This window comes from Caretta caretta, chromosome 5 (assembly GCF_965140235.1).
Source record: "Caretta caretta isolate rCarCar2 chromosome 5, rCarCar1.hap1, whole genome shotgun sequence".
NCBI classification, from domain to species: Eukaryota; Metazoa; Chordata; order Testudines; family Cheloniidae; genus Caretta; species Caretta caretta.
In genome coordinates, this window is record NC_134210.1 from 46024731 (window position 1) to 46043142 (window position 18412).

General features: G+C 40.5%; 1 protein-coding gene across 11 annotated transcripts in view; it reads left to right on the forward strand.

The window, feature by feature from the left end:
- The window catches only part of LHFPL2 (LHFPL tetraspan subfamily member 2), a 193145-nt gene that overhangs the window by 156822 nt on the left and 17911 nt on the right, over positions 1–18412 (forward strand). For all 11 annotated transcript variants that reach the window (XM_048851154.2, XM_048851150.2, XM_075128515.1 and 8 more), the window contains one exon: positions 4989–5748. In XM_048851154.2, the coding sequence (XP_048707111.1) occupies positions 5319–5748 (430 nt within the window). In that variant the 5' untranslated portion in view covers positions 4989–5318. The remainder of the gene's footprint in view (positions 1–4988; positions 5749–18412) is intronic.

Sequence of the window (18412 nt, forward strand, 5' to 3'; positions counted from 1 at the left end):
TATAGTTACTGCCATTTCTGAATGTTGTATGGATCTCAGGGATGAGATTACAGAACATCTGCAGTAGACTTTGCTTAAATTGGATTTGGATTGTCCATATGGCTAAGTAACATGAATAAAAGGTCATTTTTCCAAACCAAATGAAACCTACTTTCTGTATGAGTTGTGCTAATGCTTGCTGAACAGGGAGTTCTGATCACCCTCTCTCAAAAAAGGATATAGCAGATATAGAGGGAGTTCAGACACTGGCATGAAAATGATTTGAGTCATGGAAAAAATTTCTCCATGAAGGGAAATTTAAGCATAGGAGTGCTTATTTTACACAGGATGCAAATAGGAGGGAACATGATAGAGGTGTACAAATAATGAATGGCATGGAGAAGGTAAACTTGGTAGTTCTATTCACTTTTTCTTCTAATATAAGAACATTCAATACAAATGAAAGGCAACAAATTTACAACTGATAAAGGGAAATGTATATTTTTTAACAATGTATCATTTTGTTTGCGACACTCATCCCAATTTATAATTAAAGCTAAGTGGTTACTAGGTTTAAAAATGCTTAAACATTTATTTGCATACAGAAAACATCCACAGTTCCACCAGATAGGATTTTTGTTTATAAGGGATATAAACTCACATTCTTCAGGACACAAGCCAACTACTAAATAATAAGAGTAAGGAAGAAAGTTTCCCTGTGAATGGGTTATTCCATTATTGTAGACTGCAAAGTTTCTTGCACCTTCTTCTCAAGCATCCAGAACAGGCTAATGGTAGAAACAGGATTGTGGATCACATGGGCCAAGGGTCTAATCTGCAGGCTGAATAGAGGTTTTTGAGAGTTTAGGGCAAAATCTGAAAATGAGCCTCCCTTACCCCTTTCCCAAAAAAACAAAAAACAAACAAACAAAAAAACCACTGAGAGGAAGCCAGGGGGTGGGAAGGGGTTGGAGAGCGAGCCCTCCCCACACTCACCCTGCAGCTCCTGGGAGGCTGGGCCTGGCTCCTCTCACGATGGAGGGGCAGGTAGCCAGGCCAGACCTAAATGGCGCTGAGCCCTATGCGCCAGTTGCAATGACACTCGCTCAGATTTGGCTTGACCACCCCTCCTTTGTGATAGATGAGCCACCGGGCCAGATCTGAGTGATGCTGCAACCCCATATACCAAGTCACAATGCCACTCTGTTTGGGGGCGTTCCCAAACAAGGAGCCAAGAGCAATCTGCCCCTTTTCCACCCACACCCTCTGGATGGCCTGGCTGATCTGATATGGCAATTTCTATATCCCTATTATGCTGTACATCTTCATGGAAAAAAAAACTGTTAACATGTGAGTTTTTTCCCTGTTCTCATTTAAAGGAGATGTGGGAAAGCTGTGCTCCCATTTGGGGGCATCCCTTATACAAGAATTAATTTATGTAAAAGTACTCGCGTACAACCATGATGCTTGTTTTAGTAATACATATAATTGGAAAACAGAACATTTATTTATTTGGGGAAGATTTGAATTGTGAAGGAATAATTTAGAGGTTACTCTGCTTTCTTGAATCATAGCTCCTGGAGAGCTTTTATTAACTTGTCATAAATTACATATGAAATATTGCTAATTTACTTTAGGGATGCAGAAATTCTGATGAATAATCCTAAGAATTGAAAACTCGTGATCTCACCTCTGAGGGAGCCACTTTTGCTAACACCATGACATCTCTGGGAAAACTGAGTCACAGAATCATTATCAAACTGTTGTATTTGATGTTTTTTGAAAACTGGGAAACTGCTTCTGACTTTATCATCACAGGCAAATTCTGTTATCTGTGTGCTACATGTGAAAAATCATACATTTTTAATGGTTTTTCCTTCCAGCATTCACATGAAATCTCCACCTAGTAAAGTAAATGTGAACCTCGTTCTCTATCTTTTTGTAAACAGTATTTTATTGCATTAATCACTCATGTTAAGAACACAATTTCTCCATTAAACTCTTACTTAAGAGCACAGGCGACATCAGAAAAAATTTATTGTTACAGTGGACTTTCCCTGCATTCCAATAATTATTTAAAATAGAAATACTGAGAGAATTCATTTTTTTTGGCAGACTAGTGTATCATCTCTCACTGTATGTTATTACAAAGGGTGTATTCGAGTTAAAAGCACATCAGCCTGCTTGAAAACTTCACTTTGTTTTTTTTCCTCCCTTTTGAGAGTCAGGTAGTGAACTGAACTATTGTTATAATGATACTTTGTAGTTACAGTGAAGGATTTTGTAATTGCCAAGTTTTAATAAGAAAATGTATCAAGTTGCATTTTAATAATTTACCTCATACAGCAATGTATATGAGTGGCCTAATTACCAGAGGAGCAGATGCCTTTTTTGCAGTTTCAGCTGTAATGGAGAGGTTTTGGGTGGAAAAAATACAAAGTTTAGTTTTAGCTATGTTAATGTAAATTGGGAAAACATCCAGGAAATGATGTCAGCAACAGTCTGCGAAACAGAGAAACAGGCTGAGTTGTGGGACTGGAATGAGTGAGATACTGATTTGAGTCTCATCACATGACAATGATTGTTGAAACAAAGTATGTGTATGAGGTTATCTGGGTACATCTACAACTGTAGAATGAGAAGAGGAGCTCACCAAGAACAGAGTGCTGTGAGACACCCACTTACATTGGAAGAGGAGAAATCCAAATTCTTGGGGTAAAATCCTGGACCCATTGAAGCAAGTGGAGTTTCCCATAGACTTCAGAAGAGCCGGGATTTCACCACTGGTCTCAAAGGACTCAAATTAAATAAAGGCCCCATTTCACTTTGCTGACGCAACATGTGGTTTGAAAGTTTTGAGACAAAGGAAATAGGAATGTCTTTGTGGCACTCTCTAATCTTCATATATCAGGTAGCAGTAGTAATATTCAGTGGCTTTCTGCTTTTAATAAATGGCAGATAGGAATTCATTTGGGTTCTAGATTTTTTCCTTCAAGATCAGTTGGCCATTAGTATTTTATTTTTAAAATACTTTAAAAAATCCTAGATTCTTATCTCTGAATAGCTAACTTCAGTGCATTTCCTGCTCATCTCCCCTCCCTCCACCCCCCGACATAATTCAGGGCAGGTAAAGAGGCATATGTTATGCTCCATTTCTGATTTTAAGGAAGCAATTTGAATATAAATTGGGGGGTGCCAGCAATCTCAGTTGTCACCTCTAGGTGATTATTTTGTCTGTATTAAGATCAGTATAATTCTGGAATTTGTATTAGCTACTGTTTTTAATTTTTTTTTCAGTATAGCTTTTGGACACACTATCAAAGTGGATTTAGGGCTTGTCACAGGCAAAAAGTTTGCCATAGCTATTCCACAGTAGCTCCCCAGGTGGACAATCTTATTCTGCATAAGAGTGCCTTTGTGCACTTTACCTTAAGGGCATTAAGTGGACCGGAGGATTAGGATAAATCGCATAAAGGCAGTCTTAATGCAGAACAAAAGTGTCCACATGAGGAGCTAGTGCAGAGTGATTGGTGTGTTTTAATTCCACACCCTAGCTTATTTCACAATCGCTTCCTCATGAAGACAAGCCCTTACTGTAATAGTTGCACAACAGCTTCTTAGTCCAAATGCAAGCCCTGATGCTGGACACCACAGATTTTTCTCAGATGAACAAACCAGAACTTACGAGCTATTGATGTCTGTAAATAGAGCAGTGTAACAGTGCACTGCATTTCAAATGACTGAGTTACCAAAGACTAGAAGGGGGCTTTCCGTGGCCTCTTTCACCATCAAAGTTCAGATTTGGATTGAGGTTTCTGATGCACCTTACACAATATAAGATCTTCAGGGTCCAATCTAAACTGCCTCCCACCTGCATTTGGTTCACCCAACTCCCATGAAAACAACACTTATCCCACCTCAGCTATATAGAAGTAGAAAAGCTACAAGAGTAGACAGCCGTCTGACAAGGAAGGAGCACAAATAGGCAGGGGAGGTATGGCATATCTGTGGTGCAGTACCAGACTGCGGCAGGAGATGGAAAGAACAGATAGATTGAGCAGTAAGGGTGCTGAGAGAGTGTGCAGTCCATTGACAGCTCTATTTCTGGATCTGTAAGGTGTTTGGCAGTGAGCAGGGCTCCTGAATATGTAAGAACTTCTGCAGCAACATGGATCACCTAAGGCTGCTACTCTCAGCATTACCCAATGAGGATGAGATGCCATGTACTTGTATGTTGGATATTATGACTTGTTTTGTATTACTCACTTAAAGCTAAGCAAAGATTAAGAATACAGTGCAATATCAGTTCTGCAGAACTATTTCAAAATCTTGGAACTGTGATATGTTTCTATAGATCTGACGTGTTCCAGTGGGTGAGTTATTCCCAGTTGCACTTCTGTTTTGCTCTTTGTTGAGATGTAAGCTGGAACAGGAACAGTAGGCTGCAGTTTAGCTAGGAAGCTGTTTCAGTGAAATAGCATGAGATCGGGTTCATTGACTGCACGACTGTCCAATATGATCCTGACATGAAAGAGCTTGTATCCTCTCTCCTTCCCAGTGGTACCCAATGTCATTCTGCGTGTTTGAGTCCCAGCACTAAAAATAGGGCAGCACTCTAACATTGCAGTTACTAAAAACTACCTAAACAAGTGTGAGCATTTTACTGGATAACTCCCAAAAGCTAGTAGTTTCAATGGGTGGGTTGTGGGTGGCTGAGTATGTTTGGAGTTGCTGGGACCTTGCTTACAAAGTTTTTGACAAATAGCTGCAAGTAGGATGGGACAAAACAGATACTGTAAGTACAGCAGTGCAGCAGGAGATTAATCACTCCATTGAGTCTAAGCTGGGAAGTTTCCAGGAGGCTGTATTTGACAGGCCCTTGTTAGAACTTTCACATGTTGATTTAGATCTTTGCAAAACATTGGATTGTTCTCTGAAGCTGCGGGGGTAGAGTCGAGCTTTTTTTTTTTCCTCTCTGCTAACATTTTCATCTTCTTTCTCTCCTCTAGGTGTGTGATGTAAAAGCAGTGGGCAGTCCTTGGGCCCTCCCCCACACTATTGTAACGTCATGTGCCAGTATGAATATTAACACAGAAACACATACTTCAGTACTCAACAACCAAAGGAGAAGCTAAACACTAAGAACAAATGACTGGACTGCTTGCAAAACTTTGGGCAGCTAACTGCTTCTCCTTCCCTGCTATTGTGAAACAGCTGAAAGAGCAGAACTGAAGCAGCATTTTTTGTGGATATTTTTTCTTTTTTTAATTTAATTTTTTCCCCTTTGTTTTGGGTTTCAGACTCTCAAACTGCATTGACCATAAGCACTGGACAGCAATATGTGTCATGTCATTGTAACTTGTCGCTCAATGCTGTGGACACTCCTGAGTATTGTCGTGGCTTTTGCAGAGCTCATAGCTTTCATGAGTGCAGATTGGCTAATTGGCAAAGCCAAGCCTGTGAGTTCCGAAGATATGGACAACAGGACAGGAGGCTCACAGGACCCTTACCATCCAACTTTGGGCATCTATGGGCGTTGTACCAGAATCTCCCACATGCAGGTTTCCAGACGAGACACACTTTGTGGGCCCTATGCAGAGAACTTTAATGAGATTGCCAGTGGGTTCTGGCAGGCTACCGCTATTTTCCTAGCTGTGGGGATCATGATTCTCTGTGCTGTGGCATTTGTGTCTGTCTTTACTATGTGTGTGCAGAGTATAATGAAAAAAAGTATTTTTAATGTCTGTGGGCTGCTACAAGGGATTGCAGGTAAGTGTGATGTGACAGCAACTGAAAACTTCCCCAACGATTTTATACATATCTCTCCCATATGCCAGTGTTTAGGAATTTGTCTTGTTTGAATAGCTAATCATCATGTAATACATTGACACTGGCAGGAGGATTAAGGATTGCGCTGTGCCAAGACCAAAGTTTCCTATGTTGCTGTGCAAGTCTTTCTTCCGTTTGAAAAGTGTGTTTCAGTAACAAGGAAGCTCTCCTTAGCTTTGCTTTGTATTGTTAGCAAACGCTGGCACCAACAATAGTGTGTCTGTCTCTCGCTACCTTAATGATTTTTCCATTAGTTCTGAAGGCGGTTCTCTGTGTCTGTCTCTCACACTTCGGGGTCGTGGTGAGAGTAAATCCCAATCATAGGGCTATATTTGCATGCACAGTTCCCATTCCATGCACTTATCCAAGAACACAGTTTGACCCACGGTGCTCGCTAAATAAGACCCTTTCTCACTCATCAGGGAGTTCAGTTGCTTTTGAAGAGGTAATTTTACCTTTTCACTGCCTAAGTGACAGTCATTTGAACTGAACAAATGAATTGGCTTCTGGTGACTTGTCATTTCTAAGTGTCCTGAGAAATTTGGTCAGATATTGTTCAGTTTTATTGCATATTTCCTGGAGCTTAACAAAAATTCTGTGCAGTGAGATCAAAAAATGAATGCTAAGTTCCTCCCTTTCCAATGGATGTTAGCTAGTAGTTCTGGGAGCTTTCATTAATAAGCAGTGTAAAAAACCACTATCATGTGAAAGTTTTTGTATTATACACTCTGCTCTGATCATTTCAGAACAGAGGATTTTCTTCAGCTATAACTATAAAGATCTTCATGGATCTACTTGGGAGTCACCAGGGTGGCAGCAGGAAATAGGATATGTACAGACGTCTTTTCTTCGCCCTCTGGGCTGTGCTCTGAACCAGATATGTTCAAACCATAGAAAAAGGTTTTGTTCAAAAGCAGGTTGGCATTTCAAATTGAGTCTCATTTTAGGCAGCCCAGTTTGCCTGAAGGTAGTAAATGCTTCTGTAGCCAAGCAGTGTCCTGTTGGCTGCATGGTAAGAGGAGACGCAAGAATGCAAGCTTAATCGTTTCTAAAATTCATTATATTTTGTGTTCAGTTGCAGGCTACTTTGTGCCTAGTAGCAGGGTGGGTACATGGGAGTGTGTAAAGAGCCTTCCCCTGGCTGCATGCAAAGGAGCTCCAAGATTCTTTAAACCTAGCTAGGACTCATGAGTCCCCAAAATGGGGTGAGAAGAAGACCAGGCCTGGAAGCAGCCAGCAGAGATATCTGAGTACAAGTGCAGCGTGCATTGCACCCTGAAATAGGGTGGTGGCTCCCCCTGCACTCCCTGGAGATCCAAAATAAAGGCATCATGCTTGCTTCACACGACCCCCAGTGTAAGGCTGTGACCTCAAGGCACAATAGAGCCCTAAATTGGCTCTCGATTCACCTGTTTAGATGGTGGCATACAACTAGCAAAGGGATTTTTAAAAAATAAAAACTACACCTTTTTGGTCTGACTACTCTGTGTTGGAAATTCACCATCACAAATGTGAAAAATATACAGATCTGAATGTCAGAGCCATATCATCTCGTACATTTTAGCTTTTCACCTTTTTAAATTGCCACTTATTTCAGAAATTAGCAGGTCAACTGTCAAGTTGCTGGACTGATATTCACCTCTTTTTAAAATGAGGTGAATATTTATAAAGATTCTAATTTCAGAATTAGTAGGAGGCAGATTCCTGTATCTAGAAAGACTGTTCCGGACTGGAGACTGGTTCTACTTGCCTCTGAAAAGAGAATATAAGAAAAAGAATTGTATGTTTTATAATTGAACTAGCTGTGCCTTTAGGAAGAATTATGGTCTCAAGAATTGAGCTATCTGATGTGTAGAGCATTTCTCATGTGTTAGGGAAGATGTCAGTCCCTCTTTTTGAGAAGTGCTGTCAATGGAAGCACTTCCTTCTTATAGTGTAGATAAATCTATGTAGTGTGAACCAGGGTAATTGAAAGGTCACATTATTTAAACTTGCTATGGTAAAGGCCCATATAATTATTTGCAGCCAGTCATCTTGTGGCTAGTGACTTGTTCTGTCAAGACTAATTTTACTGAATGCATTGCTGCTTTGTGCCGACAGTGTTGCTGTATCTGGACAGCTGAAAATGTTTTCCTGATGACTTGTCTGAGGTTTAATTTTCTCAATTCCTGATTTTGGAAAACATTTAACAAAATGGTTCAAGAAGGACAGCTGTCAGCATGGTTGAACTTTAAGTAACAGAATTATAACAATTTTCCCACATCTAGAGTAATGCTGCGGCTTTCAAAGCTCGTAAAGGACAGCCATGTGTGGTCCTGACTCCTTGTCTTAAGTTTTCTGATCTTTCAAATGTGATTCTGTAAATAAGCAGGGGGAATAACATTCATGAAGTGGCTTTGCTTTTCTCTGTGTGTGAGACATATTTGCAGTTATGTAGTACATCTTTTCTTCAAAGATGTGATGCTCTTACTTCAGGCTCCAACCACAGCACAAGCATTTACAGGAACTAAGGATCTAGCAGACTTAATGACATTTAAAATCTCTATATCTTTGCTACAAGGACTAAATGTAATTAAAAACATTCTGCAAGTTAATCTATTCCTGGAATTCATCATGAAAAATACCCAGTAATGGGCACCGGATGTATCATTTCTGTCTAGCGTCTTAGGTTGTGACCTGGGAGTTGTCTGAGGTGAAATTGTAGATTATAAAAATCCATCTCTTCTGTTATGGCATTGGTTCAACTTCTGCCCTTGGACAAATGTGTGGAACTCCTGTTTAGGTCAGTGGGAGCCACACACATAGCTAGTTGACAGAGTTTTTGTTTGTTATAGACAATTAGAAGTATAAAGCTTAATAGAAAAAAATCTGCTCCTTTAAAAAGGCCCTTCCAAAATCTTGGAATTTTTTTGTAGTGGAGTAAGTCTTTCAGCACTCACTTTTAAGACTGTAATTCCTTTTATTGTGGAAGTGCAGAAATATTAATTGGCAGTCTTAATTTTGTAAACATATCATGCCATCAAGAAACGAATCTGTCATCTGCTCCAAAGAGTGGAACCATATCATTAGATAAATAATTATCGCCTAGCATCTAGGAGACTGGACAAGCATTCATTTGATTGTCTTTGTGAAGCATGCAATCTGTTTTTAAGGCAACTGAATCACTTTGAATGCTAGGGGAAAATGATACACTATTCTAAAATACATGTAGTAATTGATAAGCAAATAATTCCCGGTAGATTGTCATAGTAACTATCAAGCTGCAGGTAGTTAATTATCAACAGTCCATGAGTCATATGTGCATATTATCATCATTTATTTATTTGTAGTGCTTAGAGGCCCCAATCAGGACTTGAGATCCCAGTGTGTTAAGCAGTGTATAGGCCCTTAAAGAAAAACTAATCCCTGCCGAAAGAGTTTACAATCTAAGTAGATTGTATTAATAAATAAACTTCCAATCCTGGCATTCATGTTTAGTCCTTATTCTTGTGTCCTGATTGACACTGTAAATTAGTTTTAAAAAGCAGAGCTTCTGACAGTGACATCAGACTTCAATCTCTGGTACAATTTAGTTTCATTATGGGATTGGTCATTATAAACTTTTTTTTAAATCAGCCTTATTGGTATTTAAAAAAAAAAAGTGAACCGTAGGCTCTAAATAGATAGTAAATATCTGAGTTTGAATGCTAGGCAGGTGCTGTCCTTCATTTATATGAATTTTGCTGAACAGTTATCTGCCCTAGTGATTTCAGACTGGCTTATGAATGTGTGGGCTGGGACTTCTCAGAAGAGACCTTCAGTGACACCCTATCCACATGTCAGAACAATGGGACCAGATTAGCAGTGTGAATAACTTGACATTATCTGAACTCTGAGACATCAGCAGGCCAGACTGTTTCCGTATGGGGAACAGCACAATGTAACTCTGACAGAGCTTTACAAACAAAATAAAATGTTTCTTAATATTTTGGAAAGGCAGTTTAATTTGAATTTGAATTATTTGATTTAATTTGCCTTTCTTTGCTGAAACAATAATATATTACCAGCCAGGCCTGTTAAATGGAAGATGTAGCCCACAGGTCCTAAAACCTTTTCATAGTGTGGACTATTTTTTTTTTTTTTTTTTAGGGAGCCATCTTCGGGACTACCTTTCCTTGTCCTCCTCCCCTGCTGCCAAACTGGGACCCCCATTCTTCAAAATCTGTTCTCCACACTATTACATTCAAAACCAATTTCACCCCATATTTATTAGTTAACACATTGCGTTAGCTGCTAAAGCCCACAATCAGGTGGGGACTACGATTGTGTTTGGCATTGTACAAACATATAATAAATGATAGTCCCTGTCTCAAAGAGCTTAGCACCTAGAAGACAAGATGTCAAGGTTCCTTCCCCACTCTGAACTCTAGGGTACACATGTGGGGACCTGCATGAAAACCTCCTAAGCTTACTTTTACCAGCTTAGGTTAAAATTTCCCCAGGGTACAAACTATTTTGCCTTTTGCCCTTGGACTTTATCGCTACCATCACCAAACTTCTAACCCAGTATATTACTGGGAAAGAGTCCATTTGGAAACGTCTTTCCCCCCCAAAATCCTCCCTTACCTTACACCCCCTTTCCTGGGGAAGGTTTGATAAAAATCCTCACCAATTTGCATAGGTGAACACAGACCCAAACCCTTGGATCTTAAGAACAATGAAAAAACTTTCAGATTCTTAAAAAAAGAATTTTAATAGAAGAAAAAGTAAAAAGAATCACCTCTGTAAAATCAGGATGGTAAATACCTTACAGGGTGATCAGATTCAAAACATAGAGAATCCCTCTAGGCAAAACCTTAAGTGACAAAAAGACACAAAAATAGGAATCTACATCCCATTCAGCATAGCTTATTTTCTCAGCCATTTAAAGGAACCACAATCTAACACATATCTAGCTAGATTATTTACTAAGTTCTAAGACCCCGTTCCTGTTCTGTTCCTAGCAAAAGCATCACACAGACAGAGGGAGCCTTTGTTTCTTCCACCCTCCAGCTTTTGAAAGTATCTTGTCTCCTCATTGGTCATTTTGGTCAGGTGCCAGGGTGTTTATCCTAGCTTCTTAACCCTTTACAGGTGAAAGGGTTTTTCCTCTGGCCAGGAGGGATTTTAAAAGTGTTTACCCTTCCCTTTATATTTATGACACAAGACAATAACAGGTGCTGAACTAAACAAGCAGGCCCAGGTGGCATGGGGCAGATGGGGTAACCTAAATATAAGAGGATGTGCACATTCTCAGCCTGTCAGTAGTAGTGATCACAGTTCTCCATTTACCAAGCCGTTAACAGGTTTGCAGTTTACCATCAGTTCCTCACCATCCTCACAGTTTCCCTCACCGCAGGACAAATCAAAAAGATCTCCACTCCCAGAGGATTGATTTCCCCTCCACAATGAACATCAGTTTTCCCCAGTGATATTCAGTACACACTTGGAATCAATTCTAAAAAAAAGCTAAATCTCAGTTTGCTTCAAACAATTGTTCGTCAGGTGACCTGGCCTCCTCCCACCTGAAGCCCTTTCCAGGATCCCACTCCTCCATCACAAGGCCCCACCATGTTCCATCCCCCTTGTCCCCTTCAGTGTCCCTCCTAATCCTATCCTCTTTTCCAGCAGTTTCTCCATGGTGCTCCTCCTGTTCCCTCCACATGGGGCTGCCCTGTCTTCCACAGACCATGATTGAAAGGCTCTCCAGAGCCAAGTTTGGGAACTTCTGATCTAATCTTTTGTTAATAACAGTGATTTAGGGCAAATTTGTGCCTCTCTGGATTTCTCTTAAGAGGAAAAACTCTATTTTTTCAGTTGTTCGTATTTGCTGCATCTTGGTACAATAATCCCATCTCTGATTATTTTAGTAGCAGCTCTCTATCATCCATTTTAATATGTCATGACAGCACAGTTGGGTGCCCTCCACCCACAAGCTTTGCTATATCAGTTCCAGTTTCCTTAGCAAGCATCTGTCAAGGCTCCATTTTTTCCAAAGCATGGCTGTTTTTAGCTGATGTAGTCAGGATGTAAACTAGTTGTTTGTTGTAGCTATACAAATTCTGTCTCACAGATTGCTGCTGTGGACTTCAAGAATGCAGGCGTACATCTGTGAAGTCCAACATGTTACCCAGCTTTTAAACTATCGAACAAGAAAATCCAGTAAACTAGTGACACAGGCAATTAAGAGCAATCAAATAAGATCATCCCTTCAAAAACTCTCTAACCCACATTTGAATCCAGCTGTGCATTACAGCATAATCACTGCTGCCGAAAAGGATAGTATTAAAATAACTTTTAGTGCAGGTGATGTAATATGTTGGTTTTTGTTGAAAGCTTATAGACATCATTTATTTTTGTTTTGTGTATCTCTTATTTTTGTTTTGTGTATCTCTTATAGAAAAAGAGACAATCTTTTAGCATCTCTTCTTGTTACCTCAGGAAAGTTTCAGACTTAAATATGTTCCCTCTTTCAAAATATTTAATATAATATTAATATTGAAGTTAATTTAAATTCTTGCCAAACTGGCTTATTAAATAAATACAATATAATAAACATTTCAAAAAAACATAAGTACTAAATGTGCTTGAATTTTAGTGCCAGGTTAACAACAGTGGAAACTGATCCGGTGTTGTTAATCTGGCACTAAAATTCATAGTGTGTGTGAGATACATATGTATGTTTATATATATGTATAATGCGCACACACACACAGAGTTCAGGGTGGACTTGAGGTGGTATGGGGAATGCCACAAGGGTCACTATTACATTCTCATGACAGATCAGCGGTTTGGAGGAATAAATGTGCAGTCAGTTGATGAAATGTGCTTGATGACAGAAAACAGGTTGGGAAGGAGGAAGGAAGGTGCAGTCAGGATAAAGAGAGGAGATCAAAGTTCAGAATTAAACAGATTAGAGAGAAGCTGCTAACGCTATTTATGATACTGAAACATAAAATAATCTGGCCAAGGACAATCAATATGTCATATGTATGGATGAATGCATAAAAAGCTGTGACACTCCCCTAACCACCTCAGTCCACACTGAACAGTTTATGAGCACCAAAGTACTGTCTTCTATCTTTGATATCCAAGCTATTTTTATTGTTTATATAGTGCCATAAATGTATATGATGTGTTATGGATAATTAACATTGGCGTTTCCTGTAACAAAGAGCTTAATTGTTTCTCCATTTACATGGACAACTTGAAATTTTATAGGCCCCAAAATGTAGCCACTCTCCAAAATTTTTTCTCACTGCCTGTCATTTTCTAGCACTCTTTAATGTGACAAACCCACCTGCGACTTGCCTGAGCAACCAGAACCCTACAGTGCTGGAGGAGTTTGTGTGAGCATGTTTGGGTGACTGACTTGAAGTGGGACTTAAGCCCTACAGTTTCTGCCCTCATTCCCGTTAGGAAGATCATTCCCAGGGGAAGAGGAAGCAAGCTGAACTCCATGCATTTGTGTGTGTGAGATGTGGACTATTTGTGGCTGGGAGCTAAGGATGAATCTGGAATTGCATGTAGTGAGTGACAGAATCCAGATGTAGGAGGAGCAGAACTGGCTAGTTCTTTGGGAATTGTGGTGTGGTGGGGAGGTGTGATTGAGAACTGCTGGGATACAGGGTGGGAACTGGGAATTGCTGAGAAAGTTGAGAAGAAAGCAGGGGGTCAGTCAGAACTTGCTGCTGAGACGGGGATAAACAGAGGGGGTGGAAATATACTGGAGTGTCCTTTGGGGTTGGGAGGTAAACTGGAGGAAATAGGGTCTTGTAATAGAGTGGGGCTATTAGAACTTGCTGTGGAGCTGTGCAATGCATGATGGAAATTGCTAACGAGAATCTAAGGGAAGGAGGATTTTGGAATTATAGTGCTGGGTAGCCCGGAGTGATCAGAAGTTGTAAGTGGAGGTGGAAAATAAGGAGGCAGACTCTGCTGGGGAAAATAGGGACATGCTAGGGAGCAGGGAGGTAAGCTATGGCATGGATTTGCCTGGAGTCTTGCTGCTTGTGGACTAATTGAGGCAGATGCTAGACAAATGGGGTGGAGAAAAAGATGCAGTGTGTTGAAACAGAAGCAGCAATTCAGTTAAGTGGATGCAGTATGGTAACCAAACCCAGTAAACCTCTATTTGTTTTTACGGACAAGTGTGTTTCCTTCTAATATTCAACCTACAATGTTTTGTCTAATGTCAGTGTTCTAAATTCTTCAAAAAACAAACAAACAAAATGTGTGTGTGTGTGTGGTGGGGAGGTGTTATAGTGGAAATCCTGACAGAGCCTTACCTTCTACAGCATTCTGAATAGTGGGGTATAAGACTTCCTCTAACTTACATGGCCAAATGCCAGTGTGACAGCTAATACGTACTTGGCTGCTGAAAGTTCAGACTCAGGGGACCACTGTGTAGAGGAAGGAGAGGGGGAATATGCCAAAGAAGGAAAGCTGTGCTAACGTTAAGTATATAACATGCTGAACAGCCAGTGAAGTAAAGGTACAGTATGACTGACTTTAAAAGAAACATTGTATAAATATATCCCTATAAGAAACAGTTATGCAGAGTTTGTTTGGACCATGTTGTACATGATCTGGTGTAATATAATGAACGTTTCTCATATTAGGGATGTATGTTGCTTGTTCATATTATATTTTTATATGAATTCAAGTTTTTACAAAAGTAGAATTTGTGGTCATTGTGCATCTTTCCATTTAAGTGATGAATGATGACAAATTGAAATAACAGGGAGGTATCCAAACCAAAATATGAGTTTGGGCAAATGGCACGGTGGTGTAGAGGGGAGGCGGGGGTTGACAACTGAATTTGTGGGGCAGGAGGAGAGAGAAAGAAAAGGGTGCCCAACACTCCCCTCGCTTCCTTTTCAAGAATAAAACTAGGACATGGTGCAATACAGGACTGGCTGGGGGAAAAAAAATAATATACCGTTCTGCATCCTTCTGGCTTTTTCTCTGTCGCAGCCTTTTTACAGTATTTTTACACTCTATTTGCAGACCCATCATCTTTATTTGTGATTGTGTATCATATATATAAAATATGTAAACCCCCTGCTCTAAGTACTGCCTCTTTTTCCTTGCTCTTGTCTCTTCTTCTATCACTCCTCTCTGCTCCTTTTCTTATTTCTTCTCTTTCTTATGACACTCACCCTCTCCTCTGCTCTCCCCATCTGCCTCCCCACCACTCTCTCTGCCACACTCATTCACTCCCCACTCCATCTGCTGTAGCAGTTCTTTCTGAGTCTGCTTCCTTTCCCCCACCCCCATTAGTCAGGAACAAAGGCTCTTTAGTCCATCTGTACCCAGCCACAATCTGGTATTTTCCAGGGAGGTGAGAAGCCTTGCTGCTGGGCCAGTAGCCACTTGGCTTTTGATGCGGCTGAGCTCCTTGAATGTTGTTCTCATCACAGCATAGCATGGAGTCAGAGTGAGCTCTAATGGCAAATGGATCTGAATTTGGGAGAGAGCTGGCTTGATGTCTCATGTGATGGGGCCCAATGCCTAGGTGTATTCTGGAGTGCAGGAGGAAATGTGGCAACATGTGCAAGGCTGAGGGTCCGATAAGTACCTGTTGTGAGTGTCACAAGCTCAGCTGGCTGACAGGTCCTTCAGGTGGCCAGAATCTAAAGGGGTTCAAAATAACTTGGATAAAAGAAACAGTAAAACCACCCAGGGTACCAGGACATTCCTAGACATACTAGAACTGGTGCTATTACAGCTCATGAGTTTTTATTTCAAAGACATCACTTCTGTTAGGCTAGATTTCACGGTCAGTTCATTTCAGATGTTGCCAAGATATGCCTGTATGAACACACTAATCCTTTATTGGGGTCATAGTGACTCTTGCTGTGTCACTGGAGACCCAGCAGATTATACACTTTCAGTCTTCACTGATTAGGTTTGGCAGTGATATTATTTTGTTTTCACTCCTAGGAAATGTAGTTTATAAATTATAGAATAGCTCTAGGCTCTTTAATAGGGTTGCATTGAGTGATTTTTTTTTTTCCATTGAATAACATTTTATCTTGCCGCGCATGAATACCAGAATCCATTAACTGTGCTGAAAGTCTCCAATAGCCAAGCTAAAGGGGTAATGGGGCACTTTTTAAAACCCTTGTTTTTTCTTCTAAGATTTTTGGTAATACAGTTCTGACTGCCCTGTTTTAAACATTAGGACAAGGATAATAGAATAGTGAATTTCACTTCCAGATCTCATAGGGTTACGTCTACGCTGGAATAAAAGATCCATGGCATGGCCGCGGTTGGCCCCGGTCAACTGACTCAGGCTCATGGGAATTGGGCGGTAGGGCTAACATTGCAGTGTAGACATTCAGTCTCCAGGCTGAGCCCAAATGTCTACACAGCAATTTTACAGCACCAGAGACTGAGTCCTGCAAGCCTGAGACAGCTGACCTGGGCCAGCCGCAGATGTTTAGTTGCTGCGTAGACGTAACCATAGTCTAACCTATTGTAACATGTAGGGTGCAAACACTGTAGGGGACTATTTAAACTATAAATATAGTATATATATATTTATAAAAAACTATAAATGTAGTTTATAACCACTGAAGATATTTCATTGAAATTAAAAACAAGAAATAGTTTAAAGCATCTCTGTTAACTCTGAGGGCCTGACTGTCAGTTAGTTGCTTTGTTCTTGCTCTTGGTATAGGAAATGCAAGTGGCAGTGGGAGGAAACAATGGGGCTTTGAGCCACCCCTTTATTCTTCTCATACTCTGGGCCCTCACTCTTTGATGTCTGGTAAAGCAGCCTTAGCTGGTACAGCTTACACTCTGCTTCCCCTAACCGTACTCCCTCCTTCTGTCTGTCTCTCCTCCCACCCCGCTCTGTGGCTGGAAGGTGGTCTGAAGAAGAGCTACTCCAGGAGTTGTGGACCAGTGAAGGAACCTTATAGCGGAGGAATAGAATACTCCTGGGGTTCTGTTTGGACCCACTTTACAATACTGGTGCTGTGTCACAGGGCCATTTCACAATAGAGAACCAACCCATAGGCCTTCTAGATTTTTTAAGAAAATCTACATGTTGATTTAGCCATCCCTAACTAGCATGACGGGCATGTGCTTTTCACTTTTCAAATGAGCAGGATACAACTTGTATATACTAGTAAGGGGGCTGGCATGCACCAGGGTTGCAGTGGTGGGAAGGGTTATATCTAGTGTTGTGAAACATCCGTTGTTGCTTTCCTTTGCTTCTATGGACAGAATAATTCAGGTTGACTTGTGGTCAGAGAGCCATAGGTCCTGTATTTCCACTCATAACTAAAGAACATCCTGAATCTATCATCCACAGTAGAAACTGAATGTTTAGTTACTAATTTATCACAGATTTTATGGCAAAATAGTACTTAATGGCAGCAGACAGCACTCTACTTATTCTCAAGGCTTCTTAATCTTCAAAAATATTGAATGCTCCATTTTGCCCCAGTAGGCCAGAGTGAAAACTAATCTAAAATTGAGACTGGTGGCTAGATTAGTGGTTGTGTCTGTTGTGCAGGAGATGTGGATCACAATCCTCTCCTTTCAGAGTAACAGCCGTGTTAGTCTGTATTCGCAAAAAGAAAAGGAGTACTTGTAGCACCTTAGAGACTAACCAATTTATTTGAGCATGAGCTTTCGTGAGCTACAGCTCACTTCATCAGATGTATACCGTGGAAACTGCAGCAGACTTTATATACACACAGAGATCATGAAACAATACCTCCTCCCACCCCACTGTCCTGCTGGTAATAGCTTATCCTCTCCTTGTATTCCTTCCTGTGTTGCCATGGGCTGAAAAGATTGGGGGTGTGGGGGCAGCATAGTCAGCTTATGAAAGAGGAAAGCTGGAATGCTTTGAGTTGTTCAATAGCAACAACTCCTATTAATTAAGGAGCTAAGTTGATAGCTTCAAAGGCATCCCAGCAGGTTCTCCATGGGAAAGAGGGTAAGATACCTATGTTGTCAGGATCTCAAGAGGAACTTGTGAAGCAAGAGAAAGTTTAAATCCTTAGGGTTCCACTCCCATGAGAAGGGTTGGAATGAATGAGGGGAGATTAGTAGTAGTGGTGGGAGTACTTAATCATTATTTATACAGCGCCCAAGTCGTACTTAATACATTTTTTTTTGTATTGCTGAAATCTTGTAAACTCTTCAGTTTTCATGGATGTGACGTTTAATCTTGACTCTACCAGGAGGGCTACTACTGTCACTGAACCATTCTGAAGCGCAGCAAGGCTGGTCCATGCACCCATTTACTTCTGCAACCCGTGAGAGGGGTTGGGTCTTTTTTTAAATCATCAGTTTGCTTCCAATTTTCTTCTCCTCAACTAACAGGGAGTCTAACCACAGTGTTAAAAGGCGATGGAGAGTGGGTGCTTACACACACCTTTAATTGTTAAAAGAATGGGTTGCAGGCCACGAAACAAGTGTGACAGAGAAGAGAGTTACATTGTACAGTAACTCCTCACTTAACGTTGTAGTTATGTTCCTGAAAAATGCAACTTTAAGTGAAATAATGTTAAATGAATCCAATTTTCCCATAAGATTTAATGTAAATGTGGGGGGTTAAGTTCCA